General features: G+C 44.5%; 2 protein-coding genes across 3 annotated transcripts; both read right to left on the bottom strand.

Annotated features, from left to right (window-relative positions):
- Positions 1–1,306: 1,306 nt before the first annotated feature.
- LOC146180279 (uncharacterized) lies at positions 1,307–5,914 on the bottom strand. Its single transcript, XM_084580361.1, has 2 exons — positions 4,666–5,914; positions 1,307–1,324 (listed from the first exon to the last, which is right to left on the bottom strand). The coding sequence occupies exons 1-2, from the start codon at positions 5,845–5,847 to the stop codon at positions 1,307–1,309; spliced, it is 1,200 nt and encodes a 399-aa protein (XP_084436487.1). The 5' UTR covers positions 5,848–5,914.
- Positions 5,915–7,714: 1,800 nt separating this feature from the next.
- Positions 7,715–23,893, bottom strand: LOC146180280 (uncharacterized). 2 transcript variants are annotated; one of them, XR_014700811.1, is made up of 4 exons: positions 23,824–23,893; positions 21,427–21,554; positions 19,284–19,340; positions 7,715–10,360 (listed from the first exon to the last, which is right to left on the bottom strand). XR_014700811.1 is itself a non-coding variant. In XM_084579488.1 (3 exons), exons 1-3 carry the CDS (start codon positions 22,263–22,265, stop codon positions 10,295–10,297), a joined length of 330 nt encoding a protein of 109 aa, XP_084435614.1. In that variant the 5' UTR covers positions 22,266–23,765; the 3' UTR covers positions 7,715–10,294. The 2 variants fall into 2 exon arrangements, 1 of the variants encoding a protein (XP_084435614.1); XM_084579488.1 differs by lacking the exons at positions 19,284–19,340; positions 23,824–23,893 and adding an exon at positions 22,130–23,765.
- Between the last annotated feature and the right edge of the window lie 448 nt (positions 23,894–24,341).

Raw genomic sequence — 24,341 nt, forward strand, 5'->3', positions numbered from 1 at the left:
TTTGCGACTAGTAGTCGCGCGACTGAAAATTCGAGCAGTGCCCGATCGGCCCGCGGCAGTCGCTTTTCGACCGATGCGACCATTTGCGACTGTCGCTTTTCGACCAAAACGGTCGCGCGACCGCTGCTAGTCGCAAGTGTGAACGTGCCTTTACACTCTATGTTCTAAGAAACTCTATGAGGAGAAATAACTTGTCGGACGTGACGTAACACTTGTTTTATGTTTTGTTAAGTAATAAAGCCGGTCGTGGTTTTGTTTATAAAATGTCTGCCGCTTCTCGTATATCGTCGCCGTTTCGCCAGTTTCGCCGTTTCTAGCGATAGGCCGATAGTGGTCGCCATGTGTCGCCGGCTCCGTGCTCCGGGTGGCTAGAATGTTGTGGCGATGGCGGTGGACGGGTTTCTTGGCATCGTAGTTTGAATATCGTAGCCGAGTTATAGAGGCTAGAAGGTTTTCCTAGTGTCGTGACCGAGCCGCCGAAGCTGAAATAATTAGCTATGCGCAAGGCAGATGGCGCTACCGCCCGCTGATTTCCGTGGATGAAGCTGCACAAATGAGAGAGCATTATGAGTAATTGGCGACTTAACAGGGATAAACTTTTTAAACCACATGTAATGCTACAATTAACCTACCTTTGATGCCGAAGAGCTTCCAAAGGCACCTGTTCCAGGGAGCTCCATCACTAGTCCAAAAATCGACGAAAAGGCCCGATTTTTCAGCAAGTATTGTGGCTTCAATAAGTATTTTTGCCAGTGTCGGTGCCTTCACATTGCCTTTGGCAGCAAATACTCCAAGAATTTGTGTCCATTTTCCTGGAAATACAGAACATAGTATAGTGAAGTAAACAGTGTAAGCATCAGAGGCATATGATGTCAGTGAAAAATATTAATTGCAAAAAACATTGCCTTCATTCCCGAAAATTTACCTCCTGAACATGCACAAGTACTAACTTTCGTATAGAAATACAGCTACAAAACCTTAATTGAATAACGCACCTTGGAAAGGCTGAAACATGATCACAAGGCCATGATCACTTAGCACGGTCTTGCTGCCGTCATCGCTGAATGGGCCAAGATCAACAAAACCACTTAGTTCACCACAGCCCACGACGTTAATGTTCTCGGAGAGCTTCATCTCGTCGAACACAAGACCACCATGACGACTACCTTCATCCATTTCACTTGTCTTCTTTTCAAGTGCCGAGAACACGCTGTCATTAAACCCAAATCCACTCTTGAATCCCTTCAAATACTTGTCCAGACATGACTTGCTTGGCAAGGCCATAATCTCATGCCGCCTGATATGTTCATAGAGCTGTGGGCTCCTGATCCGCATGAGGATACATTCCAATATCCACATCTGATTGAAACGCATGCCCCGGGTTGATTTTCTGGACGCTGCCTCAAAACACGCCTTCACAGCAAGGCGCTGCTTTAAAGGAAGGCCTCTGATTTTGTCCTCCAGTACAGTAGTGAGCTCTGCTGTGTAGGGCCACCCAAGATAGACAGGTCACGGCAGAGAGTTCTGACAAAATGTGATTCACTGGAGAAGGTAATGGCAACCCACTCCAGTATTTCCTGCCAAGAAAACCCTATGGCCAGTCACAATACCATTAATGATATGGCGCCGGAAGATGAGCCCCCCAGGTTGGAAGGCGTCCCACATGTTACTGGGGATGAACAAAGGGCGATTCCTAGTAGCTCCAGGACGAATGAAGCGGCTGGGCTAAAGCCAAAAGGACGCTCAGTTGTGGATGTGTCGGGAAGCGACCGGAAAGTCCGATGTTGCAAGGAGATGTATCACATAGCAACATGGAATGTAAGATCTATGACGCAAGGTAAACTGGATATCGTCAAGCGAGAAATGGACAGATTGAACATTGATATCTTGGGTATCAGCGAGCTCAAGTGGACCGGAATGGGAGAATTTAACTCCGGCGACCATTATGTCTTTTATTGTGGGCACGAATCCAAGAGAAGGAATGGGGTCGCTCTCATAGTAAACAGAAGAATGGGCAAAGCAGTGCTAGGGTACAACCCCAAAAACGACCGAATGATTTCACTTCGGATCCAAGGTCACCCTTTCAACATAACAGTTATCCAAGTCTACGCACCGACCACTACTGCTGAAGAAGCTGACGTTGAGAGATTTTATGCGGACCTACAATGCCTTTTAGACCGCACCCCATCATCAGACGTCGTTTTTCTCATAGGAGATTGGAATGCCAAGGTAGGGAGTGAAGAAATATCCGGAATTACAGGCAAGTTCGGTCTTGGTGAGCCAAATGAAGCTGGGCAGAGGCTAGTAGAGTTTTGTCAAGAAAACAACCTGACCATAGCGAATACTCATTTTCAACAGCACAAGAGGCGCCTGTACACATGGACTTCACCGGACGGTCTGTACAGGAATCAGATCGATTATATTATTTGCCGGCAGAGATGGAGAAGCGCTATACAAGCAGTAAAAACAAGGCCTGGGGCCGATTGTGGCACCGATCATCAGCTTCTTGTTGCCAAGATTAAGCTTCGATTGAGGAAAACGCAGGAAACTAGAAGGCCTTTCAGGTATAATCTGGATCAAGTTCCATTAGAATATGCTGTGGAAGTGAGGAATCGATTTCAAGAATTAGATCTAGAAGACAAAGAGCCCGAAGAGATGTGGTCTGATGTTCGTGATATAATACAAGAAGTTGCTACAAAGGTAGTTCCAAAGCAAAAGAAATGCAAGAAAGCAAACTGGTTATCTGAAGAGGCTTTGCAAATAGCTGAGGAAAGGAGGATGGCAAAAGTTATGGGGGAAAAAGAAAGATACAAGGTTCTCAATGCGGATTTTCAGAAAATAGCAAGGAGAGATAAGAATGCCTTCTTGAACATACAGTGCCAAGCAGTTGAGGACAACAGCCAATTAAGGAACACAAGAGCTCTGTATAAGACAATCAAAGATATCAAAGGAAACTTCTGTGCTAAGATGGGCGTGATAAAGGACAAACGAGGCAAGGACCTCACTGAAGCCGCAGAGATAAAGAAGAGGTGGCAGGAATACACAGAAGAACTGTACAAGAAGGACTCGAATGTGCAAACCCAACATAAGACGGTTGTGATAACTGATCTTGAGCCGGGCATCCTGAAGAGTGAAGTTGAATGGGCCTTAGCCAGCCTTGCTAAGAACAAAGCTAGCGGAATTGATAGCATTCCAGCTGAGTTGCTTCAAAACCTCAACCATGACGCTGTTAACATTCTGCATACATTATGTCAGAAGATTTGGACAACCCTGCAGTGGCCACAGGATTGGAGGAGGTCAGTTTACATCCCCATTCCAAAGAAAGGCAGTGCCAAGGATTGTTCCAACTACCGCACGATCGCGCTTATTTCGCATGCTAGCAAGGTGATGTTGAAAATCCTCCAAGGTAGGCTGCAGCAGTATGTGGATCGGGAGCTTCCGGACGTGCAAGCTGGGTTTCGCAAGGGCAGAGGAACTAGAGACCAAGTTGCCAACCTTCGCTGGATCATGGAAAAAGCAAGAGAGTTCCAGAAACCCATCTACTTCTGCTTTATTGATTATGCGAAAGCGTTTGACTGCGTAGATCACAGCAGATTGTGGCAAGCTCTCCAAGAGATGGGAGTTCCAATTCACCTCATCTGTCTCCTCAGGAACCTGTATGAAGGGCAAGAGGCCACAGTCAGAACTGGGCATGGTCTTACTGATTGGTTTCCGATTGAGAAAGGAGTGAGGCAAGGCTGCATACTGTCGCCCTGCCTATTTAACCTATATGCAGAGTGCATCATGAGGAAGGCCGGTCTGGACGAGTCTTCAGCTGGAGTGAAGATTGCTGGAAAACGTATCAACAACCTTAGATATGCGGATGATACCACTTTAATTGCAGAAAGTGAAGCGGAACTCAAGAGACTTCTGATGCGCGTACAAGAAGAGAGTGAGAAGTTTGGGCTTAAACTAAACATTAAAAAGACAAAGATCATGGCGTCTTGCCCTATCAAGTCCTGGAGCATCAAGGGACAAGAAGTGGAAGCAGTGACAGATTTTCTCTTCTTGGGCTCCAAGATTACCTCGGAAGGAGACTGCAGCCATGAAATTAGGAGACGCCTGCTTCTGGGAAAGAGAGCAATGGTTAGCCTTGACCGCCTAGTAAAGAGCAGAGACATTAGTCTGCCAACCAAGATCCGTATAACTCGTGCTATGGTCTTTCCAGTTGTGATGTATGGATGCGAGAGTTGGACTGTGAAAAAGGCTGACCGCCGAAGAATTGACGCGTTTGAATTGTGGTGCTGGCGAAGACTCTTGAGAGTTCCTTGGACTGCCAGAAGATCAAATCAGTCAATATTGTCGACCATAAACCCTGACTGCTCATTGGAGGGTCAAATTCTAAAGTTAAAGCTCAGCTACTTTGGTCATCTGATGAGAAGAGAGGAGTCGCTGGAGAAAGATTTGATGTTGGGAAAGGTTGAGGGTTGCCGGAGAAGGGGTAGGCAGCGAACGCGATGGTTAGATGGCATCCTCGAGGCACTGCAGATGAAGTTATGTGATGTTAGGAAGATAGTGAGAGACCGGAAAGCGTGGCGTGACATGGTCAATAGGGTCACGAAGAGTCGGACACGACTGAACGACTGAACTGAACTGAACAGTAGTTGGGATAGACTGTGTTAGTGCCCGGAGGTCTTCGACAGTCTTGTTGACCTTGGACAATTTTTTTTTAGCCCGAAATAAGAGAAGGGATTTTCGCTTCCTTGCATTCTTTTGTTTAAAAGTCTCTACTCGCTTCTTCTGCTGCCTGCTTAACTGGTTTAAGATGAGCTTCCTTGAGTATTTGCATCGTAGACAAGTATTGCCGTCGGACGTCGTCACCATGCAGCTTTTTGAGAAGTACGATTTTCCATACTCGCTATGTTGGCCAGGTGAGAGAGGCTCAACCTCACAGCCTGGACAAAGTAACATTTTATCTGTCTTCACTAGCGCTGCAAGGGCCTCCTCTTGACACTGCACGTGAAACTCTTCAACTTTGATGCTTCGGCAATACAATGTGCAAACGTACCCTGCTGCTTCGGCGCAAGCTGAAAACGTCACATGTTTGATCACGCGCACGTCACTTGGTTCCAAGCTGATGTGCCACCCGAAGCAGAGCGCTGCAGGATCATTCGACAACAAAATTCTGCAACAAGATGATGAAGGCGGGACAATGTCAACAAACGGATGCGGAATGTGCGATGACAGTTCTGATGAGCACCCTTCATCACTGACATCTGCAGGGTCGGTGTTCATTCCGTTACCTGAAGCCATGCGCTTTGACGGTGGCAGACAGTTGTCCGCTATGTTCCTTTCCTTCCTTTTTTGGGGGACAGGCCTCGTCATGTACGAGGGAGCATCAGGAAATATCGTCGGGACGGCATCATCGGTGAGCGCTGGCCGCTCGCGATCAATTTCCACAACCTTCCCGTTTATGAGATGCTTGAACGTCCTTTGAATGTAGCGTTCGTCGAAATGCCTCGAGCACACAACACAGGTTTCATCGAGAGCCTTGTCGTCTCGCTTTATGTTTCTGGTCCATTCTTGCAACCGATGAGGGTCGGACGGGGCGCGGAACAACGACACTTTTTCTTTCGACGACTTGTAGCCACCTCTGCAGAGCGGCACAAAACACGTCCGACCTTTTTTTGTCGGCATTATCACATGTGCTTCACAGGCACCACTTTTTTTCAACACAGCGAGGCAAGGAGTCACACAAATAAACCGCGCACAATCGCCAGCACGTGCGCACTTGCCAAATGGGCTGGGCGAACGCCGTGGAAAAACAACCGCTCGCCTGATGGCTGCAGCGCCACCTACGCTGTGCATCCAAACTGGTTTCACAGGAGCCCCTTGAAACGGCGGCCGGTCAGGACACTAGGAAAACCTTCTAGCCTCTATAGCCGAGTGGCCGTGTGCGGCCGTGTCTCCGACCTGTGGACTCTGCGACGCTAGTTCTGCAATGCGCCCTTGTCGATGGAACATACAAGTAACTGGTGTGGTCAGCATTCCGTGTACTTACTTGCATTTCCCGAAATTTATACGAGTCACTGCCCTTGGATCATCCGGAATTACTGAGGTGTACAGTGCAAGTAGCGCAACACATGAGATGCGATAAACTCGTCTCCGATCGAGTGCGTAGTTGAATGGATTCTCGCTGTCATTTTTAGCGTTGTCCTCGACTTCGACACCACCATTTAGTAGCAGTGGTAAACTTTAATCACCTGGAGATACCAGTATAAAAAGGCCGGTTGGAGCCTCCTGGGTTTCAAGAGGTCGGTTAATGTATCTGGAGGGCAATTGTTTTGCCATTTTCGTTGCCTTTATCGGATGTACAAACAGGAATCCGGTGTCAAATTGATGCTGGCAGCTTGGCACAGCTGATCTATTATGAAGCTCCGGTGCGGTAGCCAGCCCGGGACTAAACGGGAAGGCTAGCTACTCGTCACAGCTCTCAAGCGACTCGCTGCCTGCCTACTGGACTAGTCAGGCAACCGTGGAACCCAGGTTCAAGTATTCAAGTGCCGGGAGGTAGAACCATGGTAGAACGCCCGCGCAAAGAAAAAATGCTCTCCACATCTCCCGACGCAGTCCTGCCTCTAGTTTTACTCCTAAAGTTGAAGGCTCGAAGCGCAAGCTGTTAAATTCCTGGTATTTTTGCACAGTATTTATCTTCCAGCTGCTCTAGCTGTAGACAGTTCTTGTATCGAATTCCTGTAGGTTTTTTTTTTTTTTTTTTTTTTTTTTTTTTTTTTTTTTTTCAGAAAACATTCCACGGCGTCCCATTCGATCGATGTTATTTCTATTTGCCCTGTTGCGCTTATAAGCGGGAAACGCATGTGAGCGAAAAAGTGAGCGAAGCGACAAGGCGGCGCGGCGTAAGCGATCATGGTTCGCTCCGTCGCCTACTGGGGAAGACGCATGCACGCGACAGCGCGAACCGAGCGAAACGGCGACGACGCTCTGTGTTGGCTAGCCTTTGGCTGGCATAGTGGCTTAGTACACCGCAAAACTATTGCCAAATCCAACAAAAGTCATAACGATTGCAAGAATTTGTTATTTTGCGACAACATAGCAAAGTAAAATGTATTTGCAGCAAACCGTATCGAATGTGTGTGAGCTTGCACTGTAAACGGCACAAATAGTCACGTGACCCCTTGGTTCTATTATTGTTTCGGTTGCGATTAGACGTTCTTTGAATCCTTGGCTATCCACCATTGTTCGTACAAAGCGAAATGTTTACGCGGTAATGCACAATCACAATGCAACAGAGCAAAATAAAGAAAGCATGCGAAATGAGCGGCAGTGACGTACGGTTACTTCCGGGCGAACGAGCGAAATTTTCTATTTCGGCAGATCCGAGCGACGAGCCAAGCGATATTTCTGTTCGCGCGAAGTCTTCGCGCTACGCGTGCCGCCGTCGCGTTCGCGTTCGCGTGAGTTTTCGCGTGCATGCGATTCAGATAATTGTAGACAAGCATGTAGACTAGTGTCAAAACAATAAATAAACAGTGCTGCGTTCGTGATTCCATCTTTGTCCAGTCATTGCCCTTGCGACTAGTTGCAGCATGCACCAAAAGGAGGAGGAGGAGGAGGAAAAAACTTTATTTGCAGAAGACTTCGAGGCACGCAGGCCTCCTGGGTCTCCGCACGGCCCCACTCACGATCTAAACGTTCATGTTGTTGTTGAAAACTTTTATTGTCCAACAGAGAGGAACCACACCGCTTGGGCCGCTCTGTCTCACCCCACTGTAAGGGGGAGGGGACTTAGCGGCCCAGCCGCACGGGATGGTCGCATTAGATGCTGGCCGGGTTGGTTTCGCCGGCGGCCTCTGCTGCCAGTTGGACGGCGGTGAGTTGGAGCTCAGGGTCCGAGCTTCGCAATAAGGTTTCCCAGGCTTCCCTACTGCTAATGTTTTGCGCCCTGCCTGGGGAGTAAGCGCACACCCAAATTATATGGTCGAGGGTTCCTCTCGCCCCACACTTTTTACATTTATCGTCCTCGCAGTCCGATCGGATATGTTTATTTAGTACTGGGTTTGGGTATACTCCAGTCTGCAGGCGTCTCCACGCCATTGCCTGACCTCTATTTAACGCCGTGTTTGGTGGGGGGAAACGCCTCCGGCATTGCCTGTAGTGTTCTGTAATGTCTTGATACGAAATTAATCGCCCTTCTCTATTATGTTCTGCTAAACGTTCATATTATGTTTATCCATGACGTATGCGGCCCGGCTGCCGACGATCTTCTGCCTGGCCGGGTCCGCTGATCGCAGTGAGGTCTCCCAGTCCTTTCGGAGAGGCACCGGCCCGGCGGGGGGAGGAGACGCAGGGCAGGTGGCAAGTAATTATTTCCTCTGCCTTAGGGAAAACAGGCCAGCTGTGAAAGCTGCAAAGATATGGACTGATATCCCTTAATATTGTTTCACACAATCATGCTAATGATGTGTTGCATTTTCAAAGATTTAAGCAGTCTGCTTGCCAGCGCAAGACGAAACATTTATTGCGGACTGCATATTGGTTGTGTAGTGTGAAAATACACACATGCATCTCCCAGGACATTGAATACCCTTGGGTGGTCACAATATACTCCATATATCATGATAGCCAACTGCAGCTATGGGATAAAAAAGGTATATGGACATAAATCATTGCAAGAGTAACAAAACTGCATAAATTTGCACTGCTAAATATATTAAACACTACACAGTGAAAGTAGTTTCGCTAGAACCATTGCTATGACTGACATGGCAAACAGTGCTTGTTGCCTTTAGTGATGTGTTGAGCACAAGGCCTGCATGGAGATTTTAATCCTGTCAGTTAGGCGGAGTTATGTCCTGTTTTTGTTGTGTTATCATACATGCAGGCTGAGGTAATGCCATGTGGTCCTTGGTTCCAACGCTGAAATTCTGAAAAAGTGACTGCCAACACAGGTCCGATGTCCACCGTCCCACAGCTGACTGTGTATATTCCTAAGTGATGTCCAAGTCTTGGGCAGACGCCAATCGACGCAGCTCACAAAGCAACATTCCTGCCAAGGTGGTTGCCTACCATAAAAACCACATCCCATAGCTGCCATTCATGGCAGCCCAGAAGTAATGTAGTGCTGAAGAAACACATTTGAGATGTTCAGTGAGTTTGCACAAGAGGGAGTTGTTAATTAATATGGTTAATTAGTCATCCAGTGAAATTTACACTGTATTTATTTTGTTAAACAAAACTCCTTTTGTGAAGTAAAACAAGCTCCAAGTAGCCACAGGCAAAAAGTAGGCAAATGGCAATACATATTGAAATACTCATTGTGAATTGTGTTTTATTGTCGGATTCCTTTGAAGGGACACTGAGGATGGAAAGCAGTTTTCCTGTATCGCTAAGATACAGTGTTCTATCTTAAAGAAACCACACGAGTCGCTTTGGGACATTGAACCCCACAAACCATTAAAGAGACCACTTAAGGCATATGTTTTAAAAGGATGGAAAGACCAAGAAACAGAACAAAGATGCTGCCATAACCGGCCAATTTTGCAAGTAAAATGCATGCTTCCACACAGAAGTTTTGGGGCAGATTACTGCAAGGTATATTGTGTCGTGAGCCACTCTAATGTGGCAGTGACACATCCTTTTCAGCAAAGTCACCATGAATCAACTCATGGGAAGGCTTCCAATTTAAATTTTCTCACCAATAAATACTATATGCCACAATTTCTGCCAGACAACACAACCATAATGAGAGAAATAATCAAATATTTACTGAGACCAATGACTCAATGGAGTTGTCCTCAGTGTCCCTTTAAAAGGATGCACTGAAGCATTCAAGCAAAGTATGTACTGACGCATGTGAGAAAATATTCTGAGGTAACACAATCTTTGCTCCAACAGAAGACTGGCAACTTCACCACAAAGAGGGAAAACAGCTGCCCAGGTACACTGGTACAGCACATACAGCAATCGTAATAATTAGCAGACATGCATTGCAATTTACAGAATGTCACAAAATGTGGTCGCTAGGTTAAGTGTACTGGCATTAAATGTGCAAGCATATTTTGCAGATTGTCGAGATTTATTTGTTGCTTCAATTATTTATTTCATATATACGGCCACACCTTTGGTCAACAAAAAAAAGGGCATGTAGGTGCCAGGAAAGGGGTCAGATTAGATGTGCTAGGTTTCTCTCCTGGAGGAGCAAGGAGAGAATCATTCTCCTGTAACCAGTTGACGGTGGATTCATCCAAATGTGAAGGTCCGATGTTCGACGACCCAAAAGTTACCTAAACGGGCATCACTGCCAGCTGTCGACCAGAGCATATGCAAGAGAGGTGGTCATGTGTAGCCTAAGCACGGAAATCTGCATGAGAGAAGGGAAAAAAAAAAAAGAGAGCTCACATTTTGGGTATCACTTCAAAAATATGTGTAAGCCCACTCGGCAACCAAAAATGACGTACACTGTGCATGCATACAACGCATGATTATGTCAGCGCAACTTAACAGTGTTGGCCGTTCATGTCATATTGTAATTATGGTGCAGTGAGGCTTGCTGATGAATTAAACAGGCTCTGGTCATCACAAACCTCTCAGCAACACCTTCCCACAATCTGTGTCCTGACCTTTCAATAAGACAGCTTTCTCCTCGCATTGCTAGAATGCATCAGAACGTTCTTGCTCACAGCATATAAATACGATCAATATGATAAAGCTCATCATGAATGTCATTACGGTTTCTTCCCCTCCCCCCTTATCATCTGCCTGTACTGTATGCACAGCTTTCTTGACCTATCCACATCCAAATGAGAACAACTTAAGGGAATAGTGAAGGCAAAATGAACTTCGTCTATGCCAATAAATTACTGTGTTCTAATAATGAAACACAGGCTTTTTTCTATGGTAGAAGTTTTATGATTACAAAAGTATGGAAACTAAAATACAGCTAAGCCACCAATGGCCACTTCTGTAAGTAAACCGCGGTGACGTTACTAATGTTTACTCTGGTAGATCTCCAATGCACGGTTACACAGCCGTTCACTACTGAATGATGATAAGTGTGTTTTACAGCATGAGCTGCATCTCGTAAGGATTAAGGGGGCTCTCCTGGAGAAATTTGTGATGCCTACATGACATTTTCTGAATTGTGACCTTGTGGTCTGTGCATGTACAACAGTATGGTGCATGCGCAGAAATAAAAATTGCCTGCAAGCAAATTTCTGGTCTGAAGCCCTGAGGCACTGAAGCCACTCTCTTGTCGTCGGAGTGTGACGCCACACGCCATGTGATGGGTGCATAATAAAAAGCATATAAACGGCACACGGCTACGAATGTGATTTGAACCCATGGCAAGCTACACAGGTCAGATTCTCTGGGCGCTGCATTAAACAACTAAGCTATAGCTTCACCTTGACATCGCATGCATTATACAGCCACTTTCTCATGCTGTGAATCACTGTCTTCATCAACTTCCACGTGTGCATAGTTTAGTCACAAAGCAAGACCATGCAGACACAAAACATTTGAACACGTGGTCATTGAAAAAACAAATCGTCTAATGCTAATTTCATATGCCTTAGGGAAACCCTCCAAGGTTAAGCAGACTTGCAATAAAAAGTGATTACTCATTGCCATCCAACCGATGGCAGCCCTATTGCTACAAGAAAAGATATGCAGCTTTTTCAACCAAAGAGGTTTTGATAAAGCTGCATAGCTTTCCTTTGCAGCCTTATCACTGTGCTTTGGTGGATGCTTATGAGTAATTACTCCCTTATTCCACTAGTCTTGTAGGTCACAGGGGAAGGGGGTAGTTGGTGATGATGGGGGCTTCCATCGGAGAGTCTGTAACTCTATCTTCTTGGGCAGCCATGCTGTGCTACAGGCCACAGCAATTTTTCAGACTGTTCTACACCATTTCTGTGACAGCAAAGCTTACTGCCTTCTTGTCGTTGTTTTATTCGTGCTGCGAATGGGTTTTACTCTACAAGTAGTTGTTTTGGTCATGACGTACCACAGGAGCAAATCAAATGTTGCATTTTGATTGTTTTCGGAGTAATAAATGCACCTCTTGCTGCCAAAAAAATATCAACCTACCTGGAAGAACCCATATACCGATTTTTTTTTAGATGAGTAGGATGAAGCTGTCTGCAGTGTTCCTTTAGGGAAGCAGCAGTGCAAAACTTAAATAACTGGAAGTATGTAAAAGCTGAGAAGCTATTCTATATCTAATCGATAACTTAGACAAAAAAATTGAGTTGCTGCACATTAGTCTCACAGGCATATGTACTTCAGTGAACCTCCGAAGTTTACTACTTTCCTTTTTTTTTTTTTTTTTTTACATACTGCCCATCAAAATCTCTCAGCTGTGTACAGCCCAGCCAAGAAATGCAACTGTGGGTGTGTTTTCTGTAATTCTGTCTGCTTTCTTATAAACATATGAAATTTCTAATAGTGCTTAGCTATACAATAAGGGGAAGTTTGCTGCTGGAGAAGAGTAAAAATACTGGCACATTTCTGTACACCCTTCCCTGTGATGACAATGGTAACAGAATATCTGTTTTGCAGGAATTTATATTTTCTCTAAGCTGGGGATGGTGGTGGCATTGCCATGGGCAAAATATTTTTCTTAGCTGTGATAGATATCATCAGCCTTCTTTAACTGATACAGTCAAAACTCGATTTAACGAAACCCGATTTAACGAAAATCTCGATTTAACGAAGGTATCCTAATTCCCGCTCAGACGCCTATAGGGACCGGGCGCCCGTTGTATGGCGCCACCGTCGCCTCGGTGGAACAGCGCCGCCAGCGGCGGAGTGCCGAAACAGCGGAATGGCGAGGCAGCTGAGCGGCGCAGTCGTTTCCGTTCTGCGAGGCGTTTTTGAGCCTGTCCATACCCGTCGTTTTGCGGTGTGGCTTTGAGAGCTTTGAGCTGCTTTGAGTAATCGCAAGGAGTATTTTTGACGGGGAAATCTTGAAAAAGAAAAGGGCTGTTCTCGGCAGGGCGTGCGTGTTTTTTTTTTATTTTTTTTTTTGAAACCGCGCGGCGCATGGTATTTCTGTTATATACTCGAAAATGCCGCGCGCGTGATTTCACCATGCGCTAGGAACACCTTCGTTAGGCGCTTGTTAAGGCGACTTCGAAGACGGGAATTGCGCCTGCACTGTGCGTCTATCTTATATAAGGTCTAGTATGAATCTGCCTGAGGATCAAATACCGCCGAGCCGTGTAGCCGTGTAGTAGTGTTAGTTGTAATGGTCAGCGTTCATGTAAAATGAAAAAGATGCTGCACCTGTCTTTTTTGGTAACAGCTAGCCTCAAATGATTCAGAGCAGAATAATAGCAAATGACATTCCAGTTTCTACCTTGCAACGAGAGCTGTAAAAGGAGAAAAATAAACAAGCAAGACAAAAGTAGGATCCTATTTATGGTTAAAATAGCAAACACACATATACTTCCCAGACTTCCTGCACAATTATGCTACAATAGCTCACTGAACCCGGCCTTGAGACCATCAAACTTAATCATAATATACGCCAAATGAGCAATACCACCTCAGCATCATTTTTACATATACGGCAATGCTCTTGTTGAACACGTCGGAGCTGCTACATATCATTGACTTAGAAAATATTATACTATGCATGCCTTTCTCCCGACATGCTGCGGAGGCTGTGAAAAGAAAAAAAAATTAAATTTCCTGCTAGCGTTTTCTTAGCGCAGGAAGTTCAATGCGATTGACCGCACCTGCCTTGAACATCTGAAGGCTGTCCAATGCTGTCAAACTGTTAAATACAATCGAAAAAAAACAACAGTGTGATATGTTGTAAGATAAGCCACCGACAACTAAGAGACCATTCTATTGTTAAATGAATCCCTCTGATGGCTCGTTCGCTAAGGTGGTCTACTTTCTCAGCGTATCACGAACTTGCAGGGCCGATACCTAGCTGACCTCGATACCTGATAAGTGTGAGGGGACATGACCGTGTATGTAGTTTTCTATTTGCACGTAAATGAATCCGGATAACAGAAAGCCATTCCTTTTACAACTTTGTCACTGCAGCTTGCCGGACTGCTGCTAAATCTGTTTACATTGGCCATACCTAGAAGCAATTTCTGAGAGAGGTAAAACGGTATTGTCATACTACGCCACAATCAGGAAATCTCACGTTCACTAAAACGCCGATGAGAAACACATGTATTTAGGCGGGCCAGGAAATGGACACTGCTGAGAAAATACGTAAAGCCGTGTCAGGTGCAACGTGAATGCGAAAAAAAAAAAACTGCTACACGGCCTTCGAAATTAAAAAAAAATTGCTACGTTTATGCTCGTTTCCACAAATTAAATTGTATTTTTTTTCTTGTTCGACTTTTATATGAAGCCGATAGCAGATTTTGTGACCATGCGGTATTGATTGACCAGCTAGCACAGAACCGGGTTAAGTGGAGAAATATGGGAGAGGCCTTCGCCCTGCAGTGGGTATAGTCAGGCTGATGATGATGATGATGATGATGGTATTGATTGAGCTGTGAAATGAGTGATTTAATTAGGCGAAATGGACATACCACAAACAAATGTTAACAAATTCCAAGAGTATCAACGCAGAGCTCTTAGCGTATTTTCATTGGCTGACAAACGAAAAGAGGAAAAATGACAAGATCATGGCAATAGGAATTGTTCATGTCCCCTATCTGCTCTTTCTGTTAAGAGAAAAAAGTAAATTATCTTTGACTATGTCAGCGAAAGTATCCGCACAAACATTGTCTCTGCCCATCACTGAAGATCACAACGCAGCCCGAACTACGATGATGGAGCTGCCTTTTCTTTTTCCGTGCTGGGCTTTTCTTGCACACAGGCGGGGAAATGCTAGCGTTGTAACTTACGCTGTTGGGTTACTTCGATTTCCAATTGTCAATAAAGTGACTACAGATGAAGGAGTGTGGCTTCGGCTCGGAGACTCTCGTGCCGTCACCCCTGGGGAACAGAAGGTACAGAGCATCCGGTAGCAAGCGGAATTTTAAAAATTCGGCGCTTCCCATGACCACACACCAAATACGTAGATTCGTGCCTTTGCCTTTCAAAGAACCATGATTAGGTCACCCGCCACTCATGCTTCTGTGGAAACCCGTAGAAATGAATCGACTTAAAAACGTCCGACGAGTTTGCGTAGCTGCCAGTGGAGCCAACAACGCACCGCGTTTCGCCAGCCTTGTTCGACCAGACTTCATTTCACTGGACATATTCACACAATTAACTAGCCCAACTTTCTGTTCTCTTGAGGATATATTCAGGCACAACGTCATCTAAACCTTAGGATTTCTAATTTTCACACAAACCAACGACAAACAGTACCCTCCAATGCGCTGGCAATGCGCCGGCCGGGGCCGGCGCATTCCGGCGATTGAGCGATGCGCCGAGAGGCGGCGCCACCCGTTCAGCTGTCCGGTCCCTATAGGGTTCAATGCTTTGACTAACCCGAAATAACGAAACCGATTCCATGATCTGTCCCGATTTAACGAACCTTTTTTCGAGAAATAAAGGTGAAAAAGTGTTAATTTTTGGTCTATTTTGTAGACAGCACCCCAAAATTTATTGATTGCGAGTCAGCGGTAACAGCGCGGAGCATTTTCATCCCGTCGCTTTTTTTCAAACTGCGCTTTTTCAAAAGATCACCGACTTCTTTGGCGGAAAATAAATTTGTAGTTCCCTCGGGCTTTTCTTGTCGAGTAAGAATGTTTGTTGTTTCATTTCATACGCGCTAGCGGCGCCGGTCGTGGTGTTGGCGCTACCCACTCGAAAGTAGCGCGGGGGGTCATGACGATGACCATACGGACCCCCAAAGATTGCGCTAGTTGTATGATTACCAACTTTGGCGCCAATTTGTCATTAGCTGTGTGGCTTGCCGTCCCGTCGGCTGTATTTAGGGAAGATTGTTGCGCCGCTAGCCGAACCGTCCTTTGGGTCTGTGCTACCGGCGTGAAGTCGTCACGCGCGAGTGCGACGAAAAGTGAAAATGGTACGTGCTAACCGATACGACCGCGATAAGCTGGTACGGTTTATGCGGATGCAAAATGCATTATGTTCAATGGGTGCTCAGTCGGGGACTTGCCTTTACTACTTATAAAACGAAAGTACTGTTTAAGCGGGTACGTTTTAACGAGGTTTTACTGTAATCGAATGTACTGAATTATGTGCCCAAGAAATGCCTCATTCAATTTGACGAAGTTCTTGATTTAACGAAATAATTCACGGCTCCCCTCAACTTCGTTAAATCGAGTTTTAACTGTAGCTATCTTTAAGTTAGTAACTGAGTGCTTTAAACTATAGCTGTAATGAAACATTATTTGTCTTATTTAAATCACCTTCAGGGGCTCCCCCACGAACTAACATTAGAGGAGAGAAGAGGTGTCAAAACCTGGGAATTCGCGAAGTGCTTGCAAAAAGTATAGACGGAGGTCTGGTTCCACCTGGAGCGGGCATGTCGCTTCTTTAGCGAGCAGAAGTTCTCGGAGCTCAGGTGTCGGCCGCCTGCTATTTTTTTATTTATTTTTTGTGACTGTTGGTAGACTTTGTTTTGTTGTGATTTCATTTAAATATCTAGGTTTGGGGGCGTGACATGGATGGTATAAGTAGGATAAACTTAAAGAAAACAGCATTTGCTAACAATGACCAATGAATGTTTCCCGGCATGTGTGTTACTCCACTGAACGGTAAACAATCAGTTTTTGATGTGTGAGTACACCAAACAAGCAAGAAGCATTGATAGTATTCTTCAGCTGGCAATTTTGTCTGATGGTTAGCTTCTTATTTAGGTAACCAGAAAGATCTTAAACAGAATATTTTCTGTGACGAAGAAATTGTGCATGGCAGTTACTGCAGACTTAAGTTGTATCCGAGACTATAGAGGGGAAGCAGTTGTTATATTTATTTTTGTTGATGTGTCGCATATTACAAGCAATATTTATGACTCGGACATTGATGAGAAATTGAAAATGAACACTTTACACAAGGGCAGAGGTTGTACTTATGAAAAAAAAAAGAAACTAAAGAACAAGGACTACATAAAATGTGTCGAGAAACTATATGGCATTTCAGGTTACTAGCAAACTTTTGAATGCTGCAAAACATGTGCACCTTTGCACCATGATATAACAGATCAACATAAAGCTATACACGTGCAGCCTTTTATGCAATGCACACAGAAATTCCCAGTGCTCCTGCTGCTATTGGAATAAACGGTAGAATTTCACCCCTGGTGGGCACTTCACGCAGGTGCATTGAGCATCCAGTGATGTAATATTGTGTGCGGGACATTGCAAAATCCTTACAACTGCAAACATACTGCCTTATGCCGCCGTGAAACAGCAAGGCATAGGCTTCCGGTGGGGATCAAATAGCGTCGCTTCCATCTTGTGACATGATTGTTATGCTTGCACCATGGCTCTGTCGCTTTGAAGTTAGGATTGTTATTGTACTCGCCGTACTCTCTTTCGTGAGGAAGTCATAGTTTCTTCCACCACAAGCCAGCTAAAGACAATGTGTCCCTTTGCATACATGCTCGTCTCCCAGCGCTATTAATAAAATTCTCAGTAGTGTGCAAAAAAAAAAAACATTCGTTAAGGAGCTGACTTAGAAAAACAAGGGAGCTGTACATACCCCTTATGTTGTGTGTTGGGAATCACTGCATCACTGACCTTCATTTTAATGGTGGGCTCGTTACTGCCCGCTATCTAGGCAGCGGGCAGTTACATCATCTTTTACTGTCAAGTTTCAAAGATGTTCAGAGCAACATTCCTATTTTGAAAATTTACATTTTAAAATGTAAATTTTTTACCCCTAAAGCTAGGTATACTTTTTTTACCTGGACGCAGAGCGTTCGACTGCCACAAAGAAAATATAGTTGAAAAAAGTCAGCAGACTGTCCTTCAGATGTGAAGCATTTGCTACATTGTACAGAAAATGCTTTGGACTTCTGCACACAATGCCATTTCATACACAAAATTCAATGCTGCCAAAGGTAGTAATGCCTGTGTACCAACTGCATTCGTGCCTGAGAAACAGTTTGTCCTACATCCAAGTCCAAAGTGCAGACATGGATCTTCCAACTGAGCTATGGAGACATCTAACTTAAAACTGAGCGTATTTATCAGTGCCGCCCTTGACTACAGCAACGGATGCGGAATTACCAGCATTACCGTACCTGTCATGTGGAACGTGATGAAACAGCGAAGCAGTGCGAGACAGTTCTTATAGTGCCAATGGCATCAAGACTACCAGAACAGAAGCTGTCATTAAGTTACTGGCCAGACAACAGAAAGGAAATCAGCAGCTCTTTATGTAGCCAACAGCCACTGTGACTAAAAATGTTGAGGAGAATGTTTTCTCTTCTTAGTTCGTAGTTCTGGCATTCTGGTAAGTGGAGAATGAGGTGTGCATTTTTTTTTTTTTTACCTGACAGACTATTTGAGAGAAAATAAAACAATGTCCTCATTTCCTACCCAGATTTGCATGGTTAATGGCATGTACAAAAGGAAAAAAAAAACGCCATAGGTATTTTTCCCTTATCCTACTCATTGAAAATGAGGTTCAGTCACTTATTCGTCCTAATAAGCTTTGGCGGTTCGCGATGGTTAGGTATTGCCACTAACTTTTCAGATGCTTTAAACTGAAGGAGGAGTCAAGAAAATGTGCAATAAGGAACTGTGAAATCAAAGTGACACAAGTCTACGTGAATGGTATATGACAATAACACGAGCCCTTTCAAAGCAGTCATTTTCATAGCTGCAGATAAATCAGGTCATAAATGTACGGCACTGCAGTGTTCTAAAAGGTGAGAGAACTGTTATTTTGAATCTATGAAGCACTGACCTGTAGTAGATTATTTTGGTGCACGAAATGCTGTTTTAAATAAAAGAAAGGTTATACACATATATTTCATGCAGAACTTTACAACGAACAAAACATTTTAGAAATGTTGCAAACAAGGTCCAGCCATATGTATACATTGAGCATTATCGGCAGGGGGCCAGCTTTCACGATACACACGTCTTAGGATCCGGGATTTAGAACTGACATGAACAGTCGTTCCTTCAGGAAGAACGTTAGTCACTACTTTTAATGTAGCCAAGTGGATATGTACCTGCCATTTTTATCGCAGCTCAAGCACAGGTGACCGATAGTTCTGAGCCTTGCCTGTTGCACCCACACAAATGTCGCGGCTCTACGACAACAGTTGCTGCTGCAGGTAACAAGAACACAATGGGAGCCCGACTGCAAAAGTCTGTACTCACCATCCCTTTCGCAATCCGCGCCGGCCGGCGTTGCTGCGACCCGGTTCATAGCCTCCTCTATGCCCGGTTGGAAGAGGGAGGGCATTTTTGCACATCGTGAACGCGCAATCACGTGACAAAAAAGTGACGTGAGGCTACTACGCCACTTCTGCGTGTCCTGTCGACGTTTTATTTTTGTTCTGTTTTTTTTTGTTTTTTATTTTACTGGGGCAGTGAGAAAAGCGCTTGGCCGTCGGAGCGCGGCGCGAGTGCTATGTGGCCTCTGTCCCTGAGAAGCTTTAGACTGTTTTAATTTCTTCTCACCACTGCCAAAACAACACATCCTACTTACAAAATGAACAATTTTTTCAAAGAATTCGTTTAAGTACCTTGGTGTTCACCTCACTAATGGCTTAACATTGTCTTGCCTTGTAAGCCATGTAACTAATTACTCTAATAGAACTGTTGGATACCTCTATCGTAACCTACCCATGGAACAACTTTAATATGCCAATGATATAGTTGATCCACACTACTGTAACTTTACTGAACCTTATGAGCCTGTTCAAAACCATGCCACCAGTTTCATTCCCTCGAATACTCCTTCAGCATCTCTGCCATGATCTCTGTTACAGTCTCTGTTCTCATCGCTGTACTTCATGCCCCTGCCTTTATCACAAGCTTTTCATACGAGACCTCATGGCAGTCGTCTCGGCTAATCCGTGTATAGAACACCTCGAACAGGTCATCGTAAAAGTGGCGTTTCACCGCACAACTACATTTCATCAGTCATTCTTCGCAAGCACTGTTCACAACTGGAATCATCCCTCATCAGTGATCCAATACTGCCATCGAAGAACCTGTCTAATCATAGCCATGTATACCACTAGCCATTTATCACTGTGCACAAGCCCATTCCTTCTGTAAAGTCTCGCATTAGGACCTCTGAGGTATCAATAAACACATAAATAAAAGCATGGTTGATAAAGATTCCTTAAAATATGGGAACTGTGATTATGTTTGGCAGGAATATATATATGTAACTGGACCATGTTGAACGGTGTTAAGCTTGAGCTTGGCACAATTGTCTTTCCTGAGATGTTGAACTTATAAATTAGGATACTGAGTGATAACACTGACATGGTGGCTTGCCTTTTGAACTTAGAATTTGATTGCAGTATTCCTTTCTTTGCATCCATCCTAAATGAAGGGGTGGAAGTGCTGCTCCATTTGCTTCATTCTGCTCCAGCCTGCTTTCCCTGCTTCAAAATTGCTCCAACTCGACTGCATCGATGTTCTGACATTAAATTTAGTCGAGCAAGGTTTTGCCGCACTGTGGCCCATTACTGGTATTGACAGCAAGAACCGCAATCCGAGAAAATCAAGTTAAGCGACTATGAGAAGCGCAGCTGGGCAATGGTCTGTTATGAGTTCTGTATACAGGGTATGTGGTTGGTGTAGTCAAAACGATGGCAGCACACCGGTAGAAGAGGTGTAATGCATCTCACCCGAGCCTAATACGTATAAAATTTTAATATACTGGAAAAGCATGGAGCATAATGTTTGCTTATAAGCAAATTTGGGGAATTTGTTACGAAAAATGTTCTGTGCACTTGATATAGCACCTACTCCCAGCCTTTTGAATCGCCTGTGGTGAGGGAAATGAGATCAGCGAGTGAAGCAGGCACACCAAAATACTACGAGGTAGCGAAGCACTGGAAGTGGTAGGCGAATATGTTTAGGGGTCTCTGACACCTCGAGACCCCAGGGCATACAACCTGTGCACCTGCTGCAGTGCAAAGCAACGTTTCCTTCGCAGGTGTTTCTTTTGCAAGTTTTTCATAGGTATTATTGTGTTCTCAGAGCCGTTCATTGAGGCATCTACCTGTTAGTCCAATGTAACGTTTCCCACAGCTTAATGGGATCTCATACATCACACCTGTGCTGCAGGGTACAAATAAAGTCTGGTGTTTTATGCTACATGTGCGTCGCTTTAATACCGTTTCTTGGGCTAGTTGGTTCATATTTGTACTGTGAAAAACTGCGCCGAAATAAACACACCATAAGAAAGAAGACGGGACAAAGGCGCTCCTGAGCGCATTAGTTTACATATTATTTTGATATGTCCCCACGACGGTTTTACAGGACCGAAGAGAGCACTTACTTCTTCGGGAACGAGCCCCTTGCGCATGCAGAAGGCATACCGTCTTGCTTGGCAGGTTGCGTCCACGATGTGCGTCAATAAAAGGTCCTTAGTTCGAGAAGAAGGCAGAACACAAAAGAAAGGGCCCACTGCAGAAGAAAGATACTGCATTAATACCGTTTCTTGGGCTAGTTGGTTCATATTTGTACTGTGAAAAACTGCGCCGAAATAAACACACCGCAAGAAAGAAGACGGGACAAGCGCCTTTGTCCCGTCTTCTTTCTTGTGGTGTGTTTATTTCGGCGCAGTTTTTCACAGTACAAATGTGCGTCGCTGCACACCGCAAGTTTGAGCGATCCTACAAAGCTTCGATAACTTTTCCGAAGCTGTAAAAACTACTTTGATGTTTACTTTTTTGCCTACTCAATTCAAATCATGCGATATGCTGTGCAGATAGGGTATTGCAACCAGATTTTGTTGTTGTATGATGTCCGCTGTGTTAGGCATAGCTTCCTTGCTGTTTGTTTTCATTTTTTTATAGGTTACTTCAGCAACTGAGATGACACCATGTTCCGGATAGCCGGCTTCTTTCAACCTGTCAGTTTGATGATTGAAGCTGCTTTCCAGGCATTTTCGAGATTATCTCATTCTTCTTTTGATACCTCTTCCTTTCCTCTGTCATTGAATCTCATGTCAAACGTAAAATGGGAACAAATTTTCTCACCATCCTGGCACATTTCATTTTGCGCACTTTTCTTCCCCAACCTGGTGGGCTTGGCTAGTCTTGCACCAGCTGACGGACTGGTTGGCCTTGGTGACCCGTACTCAGGACATTCTCGGTGCCTAATACTCCGTGTCATTAAAGTTTCTTCCTCCTTCTCCCAGTGCGTTTCTTTCTTTACCGTTTCCACCTAAAGCATCTTGTCCCAACTATATCGCTCATTTGCATTAACCTAGAACACAGCTTTTCCTTTGCACCATTGCCATTCAGTCCCCCATTCATCTTGACTCTCCTGCTTTTAATTGGTGTACCTGGCTGGAGTCCTTCATGTCGAAGTGACAGGTGGCTCTGGTTCTACAAGTTGCAAACCTCTTTGGCACTCATTTTTGTAGCCAAATAAAGTTTATTATACTACTTCTACTAGGTCTTGAAGTACAGTTTAAAGAGTTGAGGGAAGGTCTACAGGGACCAGCATAGCTGGGAGAAAAACTTAAAGAACACAATTAGACCTTAAACTTGGGTCGTTTTATTTTGCAGTTCATAACTTATATTTTGGATAGTTACAATGAAGCTCTGAATGGTCGCTTTTGATCGTGCTTCTATACCTTAACATTTCTAACTGAAGGTATGGATGCATTCTAGAAAAGAAAGCAAAAGCCTTCAGGGCTAGGCTTTTTTTGTACAAGATATTGGGCTTCTAAGTTTTGCAATTTTTTAGAAAAATTTGGCATTAGCAGAACAGCCAAGGTGAGTATTAATTTGGGTAAAATGAATTCTGCTTAAACCATACACTCTAAAAATGCCCAGTACTCTTGCTGAATTTTTGGGGTGTTATTAAAATCACTTGTTTTGACATTTCAAAAACCTTTTTCTGTTTCTTCTTTGGCTGCATATACTGCAGCTAAGTCTCTTGATTTTAAGCGAGTATCTCAATTTTAAGGCACTTTTGATGACTCAGTACTCGCACCTTTTCCTTTCTTAGAAATTTTTGCCTCAAATTCAAGTTGGTTTATCATTTCATACAAAGAGGAAGCAGCCACAATTAAGCAACTACTGTAAGTGTCTTGATGAGCTGGCCCATCAGGTGATGAGGAATGCTTTGCATATACTGATTCACTAAATGAGAAGCATGGGCATGCTCAACTCAAATAAAATTAGCTACCTTTTCATAATCTTCAAAAAGCATTTGATACAGTGACCTTTAAGATTTTAACTATCAAACTGAACTACTTAATTGTCTTCTGCTGTCCATTCATCGCTATTCTTATGAATTTTTTGTGTCGGATTAAACAACCAAATCAACCCTGGTGATAATGTACCGGTAAAGGGGGCTGTAAAGGGCGGGGTTTATTCCATCTCCCATACTTTTTTCCTTAATTTAATAACACAAGCCCTAAAATTTAAACTTCCACGAGTTCGGCCTTCTAGAATGAACAAATGATGTCACTAAGTGTTCTGACAATGCAGTTTCAGTGAATAAGAATCTATTGGCACCAGGCAGGGGGTCATGCCGACGTCCATGTCAGTATCTATATCAGTGTAAACTTTCCCAAAACATAATTCTGTTGCCGTATTTAGCGCAAGAAATTTTGATGCGCGGGCTAAATTTAAACCACTGTGATGATCGAGCGCGTACCTGGCCGCAGCCTCCTCTATGCTTTTGACCTGGCACTCTTATGAGCCCTCTTCATATATACCTTGCTCTCGAAGCTGCCGTCCCTCGATCCTGGACACTACGAAGGAGCAAGTGACAACTTCGGAGAGCAGTACGCTGCCATCTACGCTACCTGCTCGGCGGACGTCGATATACAGGCTCAGTTTGCTGAGACATGTGGCGCCACCTGGCGGCCGACGGGATCTAATACTGAGTCGGCGCAGAAGCTTACGCCGTATATGTTGCGGCCGCTGTGTTCCTTCTGCGTTCGCGTTTTGTTATCCCAGTGTGTGTGATTTACTCATTTAGTGACTTCAGTGGTCTCATGCGATGCTTCGACTACTACGGATGTGAACAAGAATAAAAATAAGCGCAAGGGCAGCGAGAAAGACTGCTACAATCACGAAGGAAACCTAAGCGTACCGCTTGCTGGAAGAACCTGGGGAGATTTATGAGAGAAGGAGATATTGGCTGTGAGAGAGTAATGTAACTGAAATTCGTTTTGTTATGGGGCCATTGGTGTACAGACGCCAAGAAGCTAAAATAAGACGATTGCCTGTG

Source organism: Amblyomma maculatum, chromosome 9, assembly GCF_055883805.1.
Source record: "Amblyomma maculatum isolate TAMU_Amacu chromosome 9, ASM5588380v1, whole genome shotgun sequence".
Taxonomy (NCBI): Eukaryota; Metazoa; Arthropoda; class Arachnida; order Ixodida; family Ixodidae; genus Amblyomma; species Amblyomma maculatum.